The sequence below is a fragment of the Bos indicus genome, chromosome 24, assembly GCF_029378745.1.
Source record: "Bos indicus isolate NIAB-ARS_2022 breed Sahiwal x Tharparkar chromosome 24, NIAB-ARS_B.indTharparkar_mat_pri_1.0, whole genome shotgun sequence".
In the NCBI taxonomy this organism is placed as follows: Eukaryota; Metazoa; Chordata; class Mammalia; order Artiodactyla; family Bovidae; genus Bos; species Bos indicus.
The window spans coordinates 41,767,482-41,787,274 of NC_091783.1; the positions used below are offsets into that span (position 1 = coordinate 41,767,482).

The 19,793-nt window shown below is 38.8% G+C and overlaps 1 protein-coding gene across 2 annotated transcripts; it reads left to right on the top strand.

Annotated features, from left to right (window-relative positions):
* The first annotated feature begins 761 nt into the window (after nt 1–761).
* On the top strand, nt 762–19,494 carry NDUFV2 (NADH:ubiquinone oxidoreductase core subunit V2). Of its 2 annotated transcripts, XM_019986854.2 has the most exons (8): nt 762–918; nt 4,964–5,029; nt 6,432–6,494; nt 6,582–6,698; nt 8,878–9,046; nt 10,330–10,439; nt 13,886–13,962; nt 19,340–19,494. In XM_019986854.2, the coding sequence occupies exons 1-8, from the start codon at nt 865–867 to the stop codon at nt 19,431–19,433; spliced, it is 750 nt and encodes a 249-aa protein (XP_019842413.2). In that variant the 5' UTR covers nt 762–864; the 3' UTR covers nt 19,434–19,494. The 2 variants fall into 2 exon arrangements, with proteins under 2 accessions (XP_019842413.2, XP_070635041.1); XM_070778940.1 differs by lacking the exons at nt 762–918; nt 4,964–5,029 and adding an exon at nt 5,299–5,430.
* The last annotated feature ends 299 nt before the right edge of the window (nt 19,495–19,793 follow it).

Here is a 19,793-nt window from a genome sequence, read left to right on the forward strand (position 1 = left end):
TTTAAAAAGTCCCTGTTCTGATGTGAAAGTTCAGAAATCATTCACAAGTTTATTACAGCGAAGAAAATGGGCAGAAGGAAGGGAGTGGGTGCGAGACACAGGAGCAAAGCAGGCGGCGGGGTAAACCCTCCACTGCAGGAAACGAGCTCGGCACAGAACAGCTGTTACCAAGCACATATTTGCTGGAATTTCCAGAGATGACCAGACAAACAGCAAGGAGGAAGTGGCTTTTTTTCTTTATGGAAAGTTTTATTATGGAAAATTTCTAACACGTACAAAGAACCGAGAATAGCAGGGAGCACTACCACGCAGCCCGGCAGTCGTCACTCAGGGCCGTCCAGCTTGCCTTCCACCTCCCACTCTCCGCGACTCCGGAGCCAAGTCTAGACTATATTATTATCGTATTATTTCCCCCTAAACACGAAGGCTCGCACCTCAAAGCAGAAGAACGGGAGCCGAGAGCAGGCAGCCCAGTTGCCTTCAATTCTGCAATGTGTAACACACGACTGATAGGGGTTACCACGGAGCTTTTTCTAGAGAAGTACAATCAAAAGAGAGACAGCTAAATCCTCTTAAGGCTCCAGGAGAGAAACTCGCCCCATAAGCCCGGATCGGCGGAGAGCCAGGTTCCTGGATACTACTTTCAAAATGTGGAGCCCAAGCACCGCCCGCCGGATCGCTTTCCGGGCGCCAGCGGGCCCCGCCCCGGCCGGGCCCGGAAGTCTCCGCCCACTGGCCCCAGCGGTCCCCGCGCGCCCCCGCTGCCCTGGGCGCGCGGGCTGGGCTCGGGGGCGCGCACGCCGTACGTGCCGACCGCTCGGGACCGTCCCCGGCGAGGCCCGGAGGCCCGCAGTTTGGCCAGCCATGTTCCTCTCCGCGGCGTTACGGGCCCGCGCGGCCGGCCTCGCCGCCCACTGGGTAAGGAGGCTCGAGTGAACGCGGACGCCGCCCTCCCCGCCTCTCTCCGCGCCTCCTGTAGCGGCAGGCACGCGGGAGCCCGGGCCCGGGACTGGTCCCGGGCGGCGGCAAGGACACCGCGGCCTTCACCGTCTTCGGGGAGGCCGGGGGGCGGCGGAGCGAGGCCTCCCCTGGACGGGAGGCTCGGGGGCGGCGCCAGGATACCTTTGCGTGGCCGGCCGCGGGTGTCCTGCTCCGCGGAGGGACGTCCCGTGGTCCCCCGGTGGCTGTGGGGAGGTTGGCCGAGTGGGGTGTCTCCGCGCCCGAGTCCTTCGGGCCGGACGCCCGTGACCTCCGAGCATGTCTCACTCGGGGAAGGACAGTTGAGTCCCCGGGCGAAACGCTCGTTCGTGCTCACTGAACAGTATGCGCCCAGAGATGAGGAGGGGGACGGCGGGGCGTCCCCGGCTGGGCCTTGGGACGGTGGGGCCGGTTCCCAGGGGAAAGGGCCGGCGGGGCTCTGGGCGTGGGGGGAGCCCAGCAGCTCGCAAGTGAGTTCCGGTTTCGCCTGGTGGCCGCACCGCACCTTCTCCGGACTTTGGGCCTCTACGTTTGTCCCTGGTGTCCTCGGATATTCCCGTGTGCAGACTTGGTCTCTCAATAAACGCTTGAGGATGCACTCTTACCTGCTGGGCTCCAGGTGACAAAATGGGATAATAATGGTGACAGGGAACAACATTCCGCTACTGCTTTCCGTGTGCCAAGCACTGTTAACTCTTCACACTCGAAATCTCATTTAAGAGGTTGATACTGTTATTTCCCCCATATTACAGTTAAGCTATGGATTTAGACATCCCCTATTCTTGTGGAGTTGATAGTCTTATGCAGTAGGAACTTGAGGTAGTAAATACCGTACACGTGAAGTTTCAGTTGATCCTCCAACAGATTTGTATTAAGCAGGTCCACTTTATAAACGTATTTTTTTTTCTCAACAGTAGATACTAGACTACTGCAGGATCCAGAGTATATGGTGGTTTAGTCGCTCAGTTGAGTCCGACTCATTGCAACCCCAGGGACTGTAGCCAGCCAGGCTCCTGTCCATGGGATTCTCCAGGCAAGAATACTGGAGTCGTTTGCCATTTTCTTCTCCAGGGGATCTCAATCCCAGGAATTGAACCCGGGTCTCCCGCTCTGCGTGCAGATTGTTTACCGACTGGACTGAGCCACCAGGGTATATGGAGGAACCTCATTTGGAATCTGACTGTTATGTTCGTATATTCTACTACTTAGAAGTTTCACAGAAAGTTCCCTGGTGATCTAGTGATTAGGATTCCAGGCTTTCACTGCCTGTGGCCCAGGTTCAATCCCTGGTCAGGGAACTGAGACCCCAGCAAGCACTGACTGCCCCATTCCCACCCCTGCCCCCAGCTCCACCAAAAAAAGAACCTCACAAAACCAGTTAGCATACTCCCCTAAACCCCAGTATCCTTCAGGGATCAACTGTGCAGTGTTAGAGATACTCATGAATACAGCATCCAGTTTGGTTTGAAGGTGGTATAATTTTTCGTAGAAGCAATAGGAATAGATTAGGGGTGGGATCAGATGGACTGGGGAGAGGGTATTCTAGGTGGAAAGGACAAAATAAGAAAAGCATAATATTAGGAACAGCAAATAGATTTAAGTTCAAAAAATAAAAATCACCCGTAGTTTTATCAAACGGGAGATTACCAAAACGTGAACATTTCGATGTCTGCAGTGAAAAGACCTTACGGAATTTTAAAAAATTAGATCATATTGTTCATACTGTTTTTGTAGGCTGTTTTTTCTCATTATACATTTTGAGCAACTTTCCTGGTCAGTAAACATTTTGTCATTTTTAATGCTGCATGATATGCTATTGTGAAGATGTTCTATAATTTATATAATCAGGCCCTTCTAATCTTTTACAAATATTGGGATATCAGATGACCTAGCAAAAGTCCAGAAATATATGTGTAAAGAGGTTTCACTAATGAAGTTCCTTTCCTAAAAGAGAAACTTTGAAGGGAATCATTTACATTTTCAAAGAAATGGCTTATTTTGTTATAATTGCAGCTTTATTAGCTAGCTGCCAATTTCTTCAGCCACAGGCTTTTTTCAGCTTGTCATTGATTAAAAAATATCCAGAATTTAGTACTGTGTCTAGTGGAGGACACCTGTGTGACTTTGAGCCATAATTTTTAATCTCCTTGAACTTTATTTTTCGTTTCCGTGCAGTAATAACTTACTGAATGATTGTCAAGAATTGCCTAAAAATTATGAAATATGGAGCCAAAAGTTACTCAGAATAGACTTATTTCCATCTTTCCTTAAGTAAATTGCCCAGCGTTTTCTTTATTGTTGACATCACTTTACAACTGATGCTGCCTCACTGCCAAGCCACTAATTACTTTCATAGAGGTGAAAGGGTTGTGGCATTTTCATGGATTATGTTTTCAGTTTTAGAATTTTCATTTGGTTCTTTTTTTATGGTTTCTATTTCTGTCTTTTCATTCATTGAAGATATTTTTATGTCCTTAAGCACTGTTGTAGTCATTTTGAAATTATTATTTGGTAATCTCCACTGGTTGTCTTTTTTTCTTGAAAATGAGTTGTTTCCTTTTTTGTTGTGTGTTGAATACTTTTGGATTGTGTCCTGGATATTGTGAATGATGGTCATAGAGGTTATGAATTTTTAAAATTTCCTCCAAAGAGTATTTTGTTGTAGTTATTGTTGCAGGTAGGCTATTAACTTGACTCAGACTGCAGTCTGGCTCCCTTGTGGGCAGCAGCTCACATATCGGTTCAGCTCTTGTAGCTAGACTGGAGTCAGTCACAGAACTGGAGGCTTCTTTCTGGCTTTTTCTTTTCCTGGATTTCCCACTTGCCTATCCCCCTCCTGTGGTGGTGGTGGTTGTTCAGTTGCTAAGTTGTGTCCAACTCAGTGACCCCATGGACTACAGCATGCCAGGCTTCCCTGTCCATCACCGTCTCCCGGAGCTTGCTCTAACTCATGTCTCTTGAGTCAGTGATGACATTCAGCCATCTCATCCTGTCACCACCTCCTCCTCCTGCCCTCAATCTTTCCTAGCATCAGGGGCTTTTCCAGGGAGTCAGCTCTGCCTCAGGTGGCTGAAGTATTGGAACTTCAGCTTCAGGATCAGTCCTTCCAGTGAATATTCAGGGTTGATTTTTTTTAGGATTGACTGGTTTGATCTCCTTGCTATCCAAGGGACTCTCAAGCGTCTTCTCCAACACTGCAGTTTAAAAAGATCAATTCTTTGGTGCTCAGCCTACACTGTGGTCCACCTCTCATATCTGTACATGACTATTGGAAAAACCATAGCTTTGACTATATGGACCTTTGTTGGCAGTGATGTCTCTGCTTTTTATTATGTTGTCTAGGTTTGTTGTACCTTTTCTTGCAAGCATCAGGCATCTTTTAACTTCATGGCTGCAGTCACTATCCACAGTGATTTTGAAGCCTAAGACATTAAGGCTGTAGTTTTTCTCTTGGAGTTTTAGCTGCCCATCATGGGATAGACTGGGACTTGCCTTCATGTTGAAAGGAAAAAAAAAAAAAGAGTAATCAAATGGATTCCTTCCAAAGTAATTGAGTATGGTCAATTATGAGCAGCTTTCTGAACTAATACTTTTATGGCTGGATTTTCTAAAGTAGTGAAGGATTGAAAAGGGGGTAACGTTCAATACATTTTTACAGAATGAAACATGTTTATGAAGATCCATAGTGAATAAAAATTGGCATCCAATTTGATTCAGACATAAGTGAAAAGCAGTAAGTTAATGGTACATTAGCTCTGCAATTGCCTGCAAAAGAACGTAGGAGATATAGCTTGTGGTTCTGGCTCTTCGATTGACTATTGTGTGGTACTGTAGGCAAGCAAGGTAGAAACCTTACCTTTGAATCTGCATTTCCTTTACCACTCAGCCATGAGTGGTAACTTTGTAAGTTGATCCTATTATTTTAAATTACTGATCTTAAAATTTCATAAGGCATTTGATTTACTGAACTTTCTTAAAATTTTAGGGAAAACATATAAGAAATCTGCATAAGACAGCTGTTCAGAATGGAGCTGGAGGAGCCTTATTTGTGGTAAGTAATTACTAAGATTTCTTCAGAATGAAAGGACTTGAAGTGTGGTTAAATACAGCTATCTTAAAGAGCAACATCTTTGGTGTTTGCTGGAGTGGGAGTTTGTGGGAGTTTAAATATAGTTAATTGAATTCACTGCATTTCAAGTTAAATTAGTACCAGGGCCACCCTGGGATTAAGAATTTAGATTATTCCTTGGTGAAATAACCGTGAGCCTTAACCTGATTTCTTGTCATACTGTGGATTTTTCAAGATCATTTATGTTGGCTGACTGAAGATTCTGAGGCTGCAAATTGGGGAATCCCAAAATGGCACCAGCTTGAAACTCACGGATTTCAGTAATACAGCAAATACATTGGCAGTTGTCCTTCATGTTTTTGGTTTCCAGGGTTTCACTACAGGTAGATGTTGATTGGTTGCACAATTGCACAATTCAGAAAGACTAAGTATGCCCTTTCTGTGACAAGGTACATTTTTCAGAAATCAATCTAGTGTTTAAGGGCAGTTTAGTGGAGTTGTGTGATGATTCAGTTGATGGTATAGTTTTGGAAAATGAATTATTTTAAGGCTGAATCTTAATAAATGAGTTAGCCATACTGTTAATAAGTAGAGTCCTGCTGTCCATTTTGTTGTCTTCGTCTGAAAATATTTGAGATAATTGTCCAAAGAAACTTTGTTTCCTTTTCCATGTCCTTGAAAAAGCAGAACTTTGAGAGTTGACAAGGGATTCAGTTCTGTTTCACCATGTGTACAAAACATTAATTGATGTAAGTTTTAATCTCAGTGTGACTCATTTGATTTCCTGTTGACATGCTATTACTTGTCAGTGTTTGAAAAGGGCCTGCTCTTATTGGAGAAGAAATAAAGCTTGCTGTTGGCTAGTTTCTGTTATGGAAAACTATCTGTGGGCTAGTTTCTGTTGGTTGGGAAGAGATGGTGCTTTTGTAGTAGATAGTGGGTCCCTTTGATAATCTGGTACATTCTTTTGGAAAAATGTACATATTGTCACGCTCAAAATTTTGTGTCTTAATTTCATAAGGCTTCCCAATAATCGGTAATTTTTTGTAATTATACTACGTTAGAAGATCATATTCTCTTGTCAAGTTGCATTATACTTTTTTTGGTTTTTGATCCTAAAGCTACTTTTTATAACTTACAAAGGGTGATTTTGAAAATGTTTAAATTTTTTAATTCTGCTAATATTATTTTGGTAATCATACTTATCAGATATGTAGTTAATAATTAGTTTAGCCATTGCTTTTGAAGCAAGGATAGATTGACGTATATCATGTTTGAATCAAAGTGAAGAAATTAAATGATCAGTAGTAGTAAGGTACAAAGTTGTTCATACTTTTCAGGGAATTTTGATAATTTTGAGAAATGTTTTTTTTCTTTTGTGTAGCACAGAGATACTCCTGAGAATAACCCAGAAACTCCATTTGATTTCACACCAGAAAACTATAAGGTATGACTGAATTAACATTATAATTAACTTACAGAATATTTAGTGTCTTCCAGAGATATAAAAACAAGTGCTTTTTCTCTGATACAGAGGATAGAGGCCATTGTGAAAAACTACCCAGAAGGGCATAAGGCAGCAGCTGTGCTTCCAGTTCTGGATTTAGCCCAGAGACAGAATGGATGGCTGCCCATCTCTGCTATGAACAAGGTACTTCATTTTTGTGTTAGTTAAAAAAGAGGAGAGGTTGTGTATAGTAACTTCCTTATGTGGAAATTTCTTTGACGGTCATTAATGTCATAATCCAGGAATTTGAAGTTCTCCCGGATTGGGCAAACTCGGGGAGATAGTAAGGGACAAAGAGCCCTGGTGTGCTGTAGTTCATGGGGTTGCAAAGAGTTGGATACGACTTAGCAACTGAACAATAACAAATCATTTCTATATCTCATACCCTAAATTATATTTATGTTTCTGTTGGTTCCTTTAATAATGCAGAAAACTGAAAGGGTGGAGCTTTTTATCCTTGCAAGAAATAGTAAGGGCATTAGAGTGAAAGAGGCTTTTTTTCTGTCTTTGAGAGGGAAAAAAAGATCCCAAATATGTATAATTTGCTGTCAGGATATTCTGAAAAGGAATGTACTGTTTAAATACTAGAATTGCAGAGAAAAAGGTCTCACAGCTAATGTGAATCTTTTTAATACTTTGCATTTTTGGCCTCAGGCTTTAATTAAAATCCTTATAATACATGGTATTTGTGACATTTGATTATGGCAGCTTGGAATCAACAACCTAGGGAAATCTTTTGAGTGACCCATTTAAATACAGTTAGTATATTCACGCATATTTTAGGATTCATTTTTTTCCTAATAGTGTTTTCAGCAGTAATCCAGATTATAAGTTTATTCATATCCTTTTAATGTACTACATTTGTATGGTATTATGTTATAGTGTATCATTTATGAGTGTAATACAAAGCCATATATATTATTTGATTCTTGCGAGAATCACATGGCTAATAAGCCAGTGTGATTATTATTCCATTGATATAATGGAAAATATATTTTACTTTGAGCTCAGAGATCTGATTTTTCTCTGGACTTGCTCATCTGTGGTGATGATTCTGGACTAGATAGAGCTCTTCCAATTAATATATTATTATTTCTAAGTGGTAGAGCTGGGGCTGACTCATCTCTAATTCTGTGCAGTTTGTACTTGACTGACTTCTGCAGAAATTCTGCTCTGCTTCATTCCCCTTGTCACTTTCTCATTGTGACAAGGGGAATGTCTAAAGAGGCTTTCTTAGAGTCTAGGAATGTCCTCAGTTTATCTAATGGAATCTTGGATGCAAATTTTAGATAAGAGTTCATCGATCTCTTATTTACTTGGCACGGTACTCTAACAGTGTTATGGACCCTTGTTGATTTGTTTTGATTATGAAAAATGTTATAAAGCAAGTTTGGTTAGTAATATACTTAGTAAACATAAGTGCTTTTTTATTTCAATAAATAAATGTTTGGGGGCATTTCTAAATTCCTCATTATTTTTATAACAGCCAACTTCCTTAGTGATGATTTAGGTGTGTTTCTAATCATAAATAACTTTGTTTTGAAAAATTTATGTTTTTGATAATGGTAAGCTTGTTGAAAGTCTTGCTGAGTGTCAAGCTTAGCAGAGCAAAATAAATGAGAAACCAATGTGAAAAATGTTTTAAAAATATTGTCCTATTCTATGTAGAACTGGATGTGTATGTACACGAGAGGAAGAAATAGCATACAGAGAATACAATCAAAATTCTTTCCACTTTGAGACTTTTAATGTTACTGCCCTTTCCCCTCCAAGAAAAGCCCAACCTTACAACAAAAACAATATCCAGAGGCCCATGCATTGTTACTTAACCATCACCAAGGTATAGGGAGGTACACAACAGCAGCTCAGGAGAACTATTTTAGTTAGACACCAGGGCCTTACAATTATCCCATTGAGTGGATGCCAGCTTGTATATTTTGAGAGAGTTCCCCAGGTTCAGAGGTGTAAGCCTGATTTAGTACCACAGAATTAGATTCAACATAGCTATGAGCCCAGGGTTGGATGTCTTTTGAGAATACATTTCCTTTAGAATCTCTGATAAGAAAAAGTTTAATATATTTGTCGTTATTTGAAATGCCATTTAACGAGTTCTTTTTTCATGTCAAGACCTGGATATGTGTGTGATTTTTAAGTGTCAAAATTGAAGGACTTAAGCCTCGCAGATATCAAATACAGATGTAGTTTCTGCTTCTAAAGAACTTTTTTGGTTTTAACCAAATTGAAGCAGTATTGAAATTGTTTTTTATGACATATCTAAAACTCAATTAATAAACATTGTAACCGTATTATTAAAATATTTTAGGTTGCAGAAATTTTACAAGTACCTCCAATGAGAGTGTATGAAGTAGCAACTTTTTATACAATGTATAATCGAAAGCCTGTTGGAAAGTATCACATTCAAGTCTGCACTACCACACCTTGCATGCTCCGAAACTCTGACAGCATACTGGAAGCCATTCAGAAAAAACTTGGTATGGGGCACAGTATATTTATAATGTTTATAAAAAATAGATTTGTCTTTTGAAATGTGACCTCTTTCTACCTAAATTTTCCAACTTTTACTATCATTACATATCATATCTTGATGAGTAAATTTTTGTCTTACTGTGTTTGCCCACCATTATTTCTTCCTATTCTGTATTCTTTAGTTTTCATTCTCAAAGCTGAGTTTTCATATTTTCTTTCGTAATCATTGAGTATGTTTTAAAAGCTTCTTAAAATTTTAAAGTGTTCGTTGCTTAGAAAAGTAAGTTTCACTCATTGTGTGATAGCATGTGGCACGTGAAGTGACTGTATTATCCTCATTCTTCTAAACAAGACTTGGAACAAATAAGATTTGAAACAGGAAGAATGCTTCAGGAAGGGAAGTGTGGAAGAAGATGTTACTACAGGGGCAAACTGCCATTGTCACGTTTATCACTATACATATCAAATGAAGTAAAAGGAGGTGTTTCTTAATCTTATTGTTACTGAATATAAAGTACTTGCATGTTGTAAAAATAGCTGGACAGTATTAAAGTATATAAAACAGAGGCTGAAGTCTGCTTAAAATTCCATCCCCCGACCTCTAAGGTACAGTTTTGTGACGACAGTACCTCTGAGGTAAATTTGTGATGACAGTTGGGTATATCAGATTAAGAGCTAATGTTTTAATTATTTTCATTGTTGAATGTAATATGTCTGTTTGCTTTTTTGCACTTGATTTGGACTATGATAATATGTATGTCTGCCTCATTTTCTATGTAAGTTAAATTATGCTGCAATTACTTTCACGTATGCATCTCTTTGCATACTTGTCCAAGTGCACGAAGGTGTTTCCAAAATGTAGACTTGCCGGGTCAGATTTTATCAAAATGCCTTCCCTAAAGATTTGAGAGTACTTACTATCCTCACATTCTTAATGATCTTTGACATTAACTGTTTTCTGAGTCTTCCCCAGTCTGATTGTATAGCTACAATACAATAGTAGGTTAATTATCAATGATCAAAATTTATATGGTCTGATACACTGTTATGTAACAATAAACACTAGAGATAAGGCCCTTGAAATTTGACTGTTTGAGAAAGGAACAGGTCCACTTAAGAAATCCTTGAATGTTCTATAATAATTATACAGAGTTTGTTTAATTTAAGAAATTCAGTGCTCTTAAATACTTTTTACATGCCTCTGTAATGGGTTGATTTTGTTTTTTCCTTAAACTGTGTTGCAATTAAAATATTATCTGATCCTTACAGTGCTTATTTACACTTTTAGGAATAAAGGTTGGAGAGACTACACCTGACAAACTTTTCACTCTTATAGAAGTTGAATGTTTAGGGGCCTGTGTAAATGCACCAATGGTTCAAATAAATGACAACTACTATGTGAGTATTTACTTAATGTAAATTAAACTTGTATGACATTATATTTAAAATACTTGATTTCCTGTTGGTATAAATATTGAAGTTTTTTTTGTGGTTTCAAAGTTTATTAAAAATCAAATAATTATTAATAAAAATATGTCAGTTTTAGCTTCCTCATTATTGTCCACCAGAACATTTTTCAAAAATTGTCATCCAAAAAAAAGTTATCATCATTAAACATTTTTGCATTTAACTCCAGGATACATTTTAAAAACTTTTAAATAACAAAAACTTAAATACAAAAAATAAACACCACAGCTTAACAAATAACATTTTGCCACATGTGCTTCAGGTATTATAATTTTTATCATTGTTATTATACATGTACTGTGCTTGACCCCATGAACTATAGCCCTCTAGGCTCCTCTGTCCATGGGATTCTCCAGGCAAGAATACTGGAGTGGGTTGCCATGACATAGAAATAAGCTATACCTGAGGGTAAACCTCCCCTACCCCCATTCAAAATCCTGTTCCTTTCCTTTCATTCCCAGAGATAATCACTATCATAAATTTAGTATGTACTCTTCCTGTATGTGTTTTTTAAACTTTCAAAATCTATGTATCCAGGCATGGTAATCATACTTTGTTGTGTCTTTTAAAAATTTTACAGAGATGGTATCACCTTTCTCTAAAATTTGCTTTAGCTGGATCTCACAAGTTTTGATAAGTAATATTTTTATCATTTAGTTCTAAATATTTTAAAGTTTTGCAATTTTATTCCTTTGACCTATTTTTTTTTTAGAGGTGTTAATATCCAGGTGTGTGGCATTTTCTAGTTATCTTTTTTAATTGCTTGCTACCCTAATTATATCGTGGTTTTCATTCATAATATCTTGTTAGCTCATAACTCTTAGAAGTTTCTTTATGGAAATTCTTTTAGGCCCGTGTTGAAAGTAGATTCTTCCAGAAGTTGATGTTACTTCTCTCTTGCTCTTGGAAATACTACTGGCCCAAAAGAAATCTCCTCTCCTTATATCCTTCCTCTTCTTCCCCTGAAGTGTAAGGTTCCAGACTAGCAGGGTGTTTTGAGGGCAGTTTTAATTTCTGGCTTCCTTTATATTGAGAATATACCCTTTGGGTGTCTCCACTTTGTGTGGTCTGGATGCCCTCCTGTGCCCGTGACTTTGTACCTTGCCCCTGTAGGCTGTGACACCCTGAAGCCAAGTTTGTTTGGTGTTCCACTTGTCTCCCTAAAGTTTTCATTGAGTTTTGGACCTCTGAGTACTTTTTCCTTGTCAATGTCTTAATACAATTTTAAAGTTTTTGTTTTTCATTTTATTCAGCATTTATAGTTGTTAACAGCAGGACATTCAGTCAGGATAGCTAGCCTGCCATGCCTGAAATGGAAATCTATGATTTTATTTTAAATGAACATGAAATTGGACTTCTTTGGCATTTTACCTTTCTAGGATACTTCTATTACCTATAGGGATTTTCTTCATTTTAATGATGGTGATTCAAATTTCTTACCCCCTCTTTCTCATATGTAAAAAAAAATACCTTTTAAAAATATGGCAATAACTTTCCCTTTCCTACATTTCTGCCATTTACTCATAATCAGGACAATCTTAATTTAAGCAGGAATTAGACAGTCAAGGCTTTGTATGAAGCACTGTAAGTTTAAATATAGTAGACCATGGGTTTATGCAAGAGCTTCTTGCAGCTAGTCGTGGTTGGTCTTTGGTAAGGCAGGTAACTTTTATGGATCTCAGTTGACTGGTGGATAAAATGAAATAGTCACATAAACTTTGAATGGCTACCAATTAGGGAAAAAATATACATTTTGAGGATGGTTGGGTAGATTTGAATATGGTCTTGACATTTGATTTTATTAAGGAATTATTGTTAATTGGGTGTGATAATCGCATTGTTTTATTTAAGAACATTTAAGAATATTCTGGGAGTTCCATGGTGGTCCAGTGGTTAAAGCTCCACATTTTCACTGTTGTGGCCCAAGTACAATCCCTAGTCAGGGAACCAAGATCCCATAAGTCACGTGGCATGGCCAAAAAAAAAAGTTCTTAGGAGATGCCTGCTGTGGTTATTAAGGTAAAGTGTCATGATATCTGTAGCTTGCTTTTAAATGGTACAGTACAAACACAAAACCAGAGGCATATTGTACATAATTCAGATATGACAAGAAATATGATTATTCATGTGGGCCTCCCTCATGACTCAGCTGGTAAAGAATCTGCCTGCAATGCGGGAGACCTGGGTTTGATCCCTGGGTTGGGAAGATCCCCTGGAGAAGGGAAAGGCTACCCACCCCAGTATTCTGGCCTGGAGAATTCCATGGACTGTACAGTCTATGGGTCTCAAAGAGTTGGACACAAATGGGTGGCTTTCATTCATGATTATTCATGTATACTTTTCAAATTTTCATAGTAAAGAGTTGTGAGGGATAAAAATCACTAGATGAGTTTAAAGATTCCTTACAGTTTTGAGGTTCTGAGCATCTTTTGAACTCTAAGCAGTTTTTATTTCTATAAATGTTTATCATCTGTTAAAGGGCTTCTGTATGGCAAGGCACTGAAGACACTGTGTGGAAGCATGATTCTCTATTCTAGTACCAGAGGCCTCAAAACATCTTAAGGACTTAATAGAGGGGTAGAGGGGATATAACGTAGTTTAGGCATTTTCCTCTTATTTTAATCTTGCCCTGTTCTGTTTTGACTAAACCTATCACGCAGCCAGGGTTAGGAGTGTGTCTGTGTGTTTTAATTGTATTTATTATTTAAATAACAATCCTTTCTTGAGGTCAGAATTTTACACAGGTGTACAGTGTACAAAATACAAAGCTACTGTGGTTGAAATGGGGATTGGACAGTCAGAATTTTTTAAATAAATATGTCCAAAATTACTTTTCCCTTGGAAAATTAAGTGGAGTTTGAAACAGGTTGAATTTCACCTGTGAAATCAAGAAGATATCACTAGAGTATTAGGTATTTAGCTTAGTGATAGATACTAGGCATGTACTGTTTATGAATGCCAGTGCATCTCACCGATTCTTCAGGGATATAGCATTTGTTGAGCATGTGCATGCCTGTGTTCTATTTTATGTATTTTCGCTTTTAAACCTCAAAACACTCTGAAGTCAGTTGAGAAATGAAGAAACAAATTTGGGGAAGCTGAGTAATTTCTCTAAGATTGGCTAGTAAGTGCTGGAACTTGAGCTCAAATGCAGAACTGTCCCCCTCAGAGCACCGCTTTGTGCTGCCCCTTCAGCTGTAGCTCCTACTGCGATTGCATCTGGCAGGACAGGCTATGTCTAAGAGTTACTCAGGTGTGCTGCCTTGGTAAGTAACTCGTAAACTGGGACAGACAATAAGAAACTGATACTAGGGATTCACACTGATTTTAGTAGTAGGATGTAATTTTAATATGACTGTTTTATGTTTTTTTCCTAGGAGGATCTGACACCTAAAGATATTGAAGAAATTATTGATGAACTGAAGGCTGGCAAAATCCCAAAACCTGGGCCGAGGTATTTCTTTTTAATTCCTTTTTAATAAATTTTAATGGCTTAACCTAAGTTAGTCTTTCATGTAAACTTAAAAAATTTTATACTGTAAGTCTTTCGGAGTTTTCAGGAGCCTTGAATGCTGTCTAAACCAACTTGTCATTTAAAGAAATGATTTTTTTACCCTCTCTAAAACCCTGTCAGATAATCATCTGGTATATACCTGGATATTTATAATGAAGGCAGATTTACTACAAATAGAAACCTATTTCGTTGTTTAAAAGTTCATGCTGCCAGAATTTGACTCAATGTCTGTCTTCCTCTTTTCCACATAGAGGTCCCAAGATTCTCTCCTTTGAACAAACACAGGATAATTTTTAGACCTCTTCCAAATGACAGATCTTTAGTTACTCGAAACAGCTATGTCATCTTCCTCATCTCTTTTCTCATATCTTAATATCCACAGTTATTTCGTTGTTTTTCCTTACATGGCATAGTTTTGGTCTCCCTCCTTTGTATGTCTTCTAGTTGGCTGATGACTTTCTTAATGTGATACTTGGCCTAATCACAGTATTTGAGATACATACTCAGCATGTAGAACACTGTGGGACTGTCATCTTTATTCCAGACATCATGCTTATAATAATGCAGTCTAATTACATCAATTCTTACCTCACATCATTATACCATTACATTGTGCTTACAATCAGTTAGAATATCTAGATCTTTTTCAACTTAAACATTGTTTATCCAGGTTATGTTATTCTAATTATTCCTTTCTGTTTTCACCCTGAACTTTTGCTTCCAAACAAACTCCTATTCCTTATCTAAGTGTTCACATTACTTAAAATTCTCTCTTAATACTAGCAATGTTTGCATAGTTTAATAGTCGTATTCCCTTTGTATTTTTTTTCTGCTTATGTCATGAAATTTTCCTTGTCTCAACATATTTGTAGGTTTTAAAGGCCATATAGTATTCTGATATATTGAGACAACTATGATGTGACCTTTATGACACTGTATTAAAATATATTTTCCTACTTTTTGTTGTAAACAATTCTCTGAAGTTGAATTACTAGGTCAAGAGGCTGTGCATGGTTTTGTGGTCTGCTGGAAGTACTCCCTCAGTGTTCTGGCTGACAACTGACCCTACCTAGTAAGAAAAAGGGACTTCCCTTGTGGCTCAGATGGTAAAGAATCTACCTGCAATGCAGAAGAACCGGGTTTGATCCCTAGGTGGGAGGATCCCCTGGAGAAGGGAATGGCAACTCACTCCAGTATTCTTGCCTGGAGAATCCCATGACAGAGGATCCTGGTGGGCTATAGTTCATGGGGTCACATAGAGTTGGACATGACTAAACAACTAACATACAATGAGAAAAAGAGGTCAGTTCAGGATAACTTAAGTTTAGCAAAGGCAAGCTGCCCCTAAAAAACACACTGTTCTTTCAACACTTGAAATGAATTTACTTAAAAGAGGCTTGGCATTCTCTTCCTGCTTCCTCACTTTCTTGGGCTACACTGAAAATATTTTGAGGAATAAAACATTTCCACTTTGAAGAATCAGTCTCCATTATGGAAGCTGCTGAAGTGCAACCTCTTGCATTTCACATTACAGTATTTCTCTTGCTTTGTCTACTTTATTGCATTCCCTCAGCATTTGTTTCACAAATATTTCTGGATACGTGCTGTGTGCCAGTCACTATATCTTAGGTTGTGTGTACAAATTATGAACAAGGTAAAGTCGTCATATATTTTATATTCTAGTGATGAAGACAACTGGTGTAAAGTGAAAATTTAGTTGCTCATTCGTGTCCGACTCTTTGTGACCGCATGGACCGTAGCCCACCAGGCTCCTCTGTCCATGGGATTCTCCAGGCAAGAGTACTGGAGTGGGTTGCCATTCCCTTCTCCAGGGGATCTCCCCAACCCAGGGATTGAATCCGGGAGTCCCACATTGTAGGCAGACGCCTTACCGTCTGAGCCACCAGGGAAGTCCTTTAATTGGTGTAATATCTGAGTAATAAATGCTGGGAGAATGATTGGAGGTAAATTTAGTCAGGGGAGGCCTTTCTCAGGTGGTAAGTTAATGACCTGAATAAGCCCAAAGGAATCATGTAAAAATCTGGAGGAACAATGTTTTAGAGGGGAAAGATGTGTTAAGGTCCTGGAGGAAAGGTAAGACGACATTATGGTTGAAGTGAGGTGATGAGGGAGGAAGAGGTCAGAGGTAGAGACCCAGGTAAGCAATTTGGGTTGAATCCTCAGTATAAAAAACTGTTGAGTGTTTTCAGCAGGGAATGATAGGCGTGATCTTGTTAAAAGTATCATCCTAGTTGCTGTGTAAAAAATAGTTTAAAATTTAATGGATGTTGTGGGACAGAGGAATTATGAATGCTTCCTGACTTTTTAGTATGAGTACCTCTGATTCCTTTAACTAAAGAAGATTTGAGGTAGGGCAAATTTGGGGAAGAAAAGTCACTTTGTTTTAGATGTGCTACTTAGCATGTTTGAGATGCCTACTTAGACATTCATGGTAGAGTGGCTAAAAGGTAGATACAAGCTTGGAATTTAGGGAATACATTAGGGCTGGAAATACACATTGGGGATTTGTTAGTTATTGTATTGCTGCTGCTGCTGACAAGTCGCTTCAGTCGTGTCCAACTCTGTGCGACCCCATAGACAGCGGCCCACCAGGCTCCTCCGTCCCTGGGCAAGAACACTGGAGTGGGTTGCCATTTCCTTCTCCAGTGCATGAAAGTGAAAAGTGAAAGTGAAGTCACTCAGTCATGTCCGACTCTTCGCGACCCCATGGTCTGCAGCCTACCAGGCTACTCCATCCATGGGATTTTCCAGGCAAGAGTACTGGAGTGGGTGCCATTGCCTTCTCCAAGTTATTATATTAATAGATGGCATTTAAAGTTGTAAGTCTGGATGAGATTGTGTGTGTTAGTTGCTCAGTTGTGTCCAACTCTGCGACCCCAGGGACTAGCCCACCAGACTCCTCTGTCCAGGATTGAACCTGGGTCTCCTGGACTGTAGGCAGATTCTTTATAGTCTGAGCCACCAGGGAAGCCCCTGGATGAGATTACCAGGGGTAAAATTAGAGTTTGTTTTTAATCCAGGGGGTACTGTAACATTGTATTTGAACATTAATAAACAGGAACTAAGTAGCACAGTTAAGCATTTTCGACATCTAATAATAGGGATGTTGCTTATTAGTAATTTTAAATAGTTCTTCAGTGGGAGTTTTTGACATTGTTCCAGATTTGAGCCAAAGACTTTAGAATTACTGGTTTCTCAATCTATTTTTACTTCCTTCTTATTACCTCTTATTTAAAAAGTTGAGATAGGGAATTCCCCGGCTGTCCAATGGTTAGGACTCTGCACTTCCACTGCAGGGACATAGTGCGTGGGAACTAAGATCGCACATGCCACGTGGTGCAGCCCAAAATTTTTTAAGTGAATAAAATGGCAGTAATCAAAATACAGCTATAGTTATTCTTTAAATTATCCAAATCTGGCTACTTCTTATTAGTATTTTTATAATAAAGTGCTCTGCCTTAATATTTGACAGAGGTGCAAAACTGGTTCTGTGGTAACTGACTTTTGAGCCCTGCTATCATGTATACTCTGGCCAGAACTGGTAAAGATAACTGTCTCTGTGGTTCAGAACTGTTTTTATTTTGGTAAATGATGGCTAGAAAGAAAATGCTAAACTGATGGTAATGTAATATTCCTTCTTTTGACATTTATAAATATTTGTGTGCTAGGGATTGTTTTTAAAGTATTGAACATAACATCTAACCCTGCTTTCAAATTACTGATGAATAGAGGTTGTTTTTTAGTATGGATTATCTGAAACTAATTTTAAATCCAACTTGAATTCTTCATATTTAGTTTTAAAAAGATATTTTAAATTTTACAGAATTCTTTGGGGTACAGAAAATGTCTTCCACAAGAAGGAACATAGTAAGGAGAAGAAAGGTCCCTCAAAGTGAATTAATTTATTGTTTTACTGGTAGTCAAGAGCAGCAAGTGAGCCTGCTCAGTTGTGGCTGACTCTTTGTGGCCCCATAGACTATAGCCCACCAGATTCCTCTTCTGTCCATGGAATTCTCCAGGCAAGAATACTAGAGGGGGTTGCTACCAGTTAACATTAAAAAAAATTACAAAGCAAAATACTGTTTTTATAGCATTTTGCCACTTACCCTACAACTTTAATTTTAGGCTCTAACAGATAGTGTAGTGACTGCTTTTGTATTTGGTTTTCATAGTAAACCTATAATGCAGATATATTAACTGATTTCTGACTTTGTAGGTATTCTTTATTATACTAGTTACTTGCATTATATAATATAATATCTTGAAAGAGCTTATAAATGATTATGTGGTGTCATTTTCCTGTCCCCTCAACAAATGATTTTCTAGGGCTCTAAAAATAGACTTGTAAGATTGATGACAGAATGTGAAGGGCAAAGCCAGAGGGAATAAAAAGATTTAATTGAGTAAGTTCTTCAGCTGAAATCTGTGGCAGGAACAAGGTAAATGAACAAAGCCAGGGAATAGGAGGGTGAAACAGGAGTAGGTGCTGAGCGAGGCTCTAGCAGCAGAGGTCAGACAGGACAGAGGTTGAGCCTGAAAGATCACCTGGGAAAGTATGTGTGGGGGTGAAAAGAGGACAGGTTCATCTACCTCTTGCTGCCTCTCTTCATAGAACTGTAGGAGGACCTGTTCCTGTTTTCTGTGTGGCTGTGATAGCCACCCTGATCTGGAGCCTACTGTTGAAAAATACTAATAATTTAGCCTTTAAAAACATCAATACAAATTAATTTCATCTTCACTGCTTTTAAGGGACATCCTCCCAAACCCTCAAATCTCTCAAAGAATTCAGTTTCTGTTTCCAAGTATAGTATATTAAGTATGTGTTCCCTGTGACAATGGATCTCAAGTCAAAATAAAATTCAAATATAAAAAGAATAAATGTAATGCTCTAGTTTATTAAAACATGATTTTTGAAAACGTCCTCTGGGGTTGAGTTCTTAGCTTTCATCTCTGGGCAGACGCTGACTCACCCCAGCCTTGGTTTCTGTGTCTGTAAAACACTCTGGCCAGTGTCCCTTGTCTCTTGGCATTGTTGTAAAGATTTAATGAGCCACTGATACATGTTCACTGCTGAGTGAGAACTAGTATTAGGATTATTTTTATATTTTTCATATTTCATATTTTATATATCAGTTTTCATATTTAGGAAGTGAAAATCTTGCAGCAGTAGTGATGTTTGCATTAAATAGTCCATGCTAGTTCTTGGGAGAGAAATAGTTTCTTATCTGGGCTGTTGTGAGGTAACAATTATAAATGGTAATCATTAGCAGTCAGCTTAATGTTACTTTTCTTTCAGGAGTGGACGCTTCTCCTGTGAGCCAGCTGGAGGTCTTACCTCTTTGACTGAACCACCAAAAGGACCTGGGTTTGGTGTGCAAGCAGGCCTTTAATTTATATTCGCTGTAAATATGTCAGTGGAAAAATAAAATATGAATCTCCTATCTACCTAAATTTTTTATACTACTTGTTCATTTCCATCTGTGTACACTTTGCTTGTAACCTAGCAACTTACAGCTATTAAGTATCATGTCAGAACTTCAGAGCACCATTTTCAACTGCCTCTTCACTTTTATCAATATTAGGGTACTGTGAAATAAAAACTCTGTCAAATTTCAAGTATATTTTGCTCTCCCATCTTTAGCCGTAGCCAAATCTTAATATGATCTCTCTATAAACCTTATTTGTTAGTATTTTCTTTAAACATTTTTATATTGTGGCACAAAGTTACTGTAATTTCAACTGGTAAGTGA

Bases quoted from the DNA above. Each gene is read 5' to 3' on its own strand.
- NDUFV2 (XM_019986854.2), top strand. From the start codon at position 865: ATGTTCCTCTCCGCGGCGTTACGGGCCCGCGCGGCCGGCCTCGCCGCC. The intron at 9,047-10,329 runs GTATGGGGCACA...TTACACTTTTAG, and splicing joins AGCCATTCAGAAAAAACTTG to GAATAAAGGTTGGAGAGACT. The intron at 13,963-19,339 runs GTATTTCTTTTT...CTTTTCTTTCAG, and splicing joins ATCCCAAAACCTGGGCCGAG to GAGTGGACGCTTCTCCTGTG.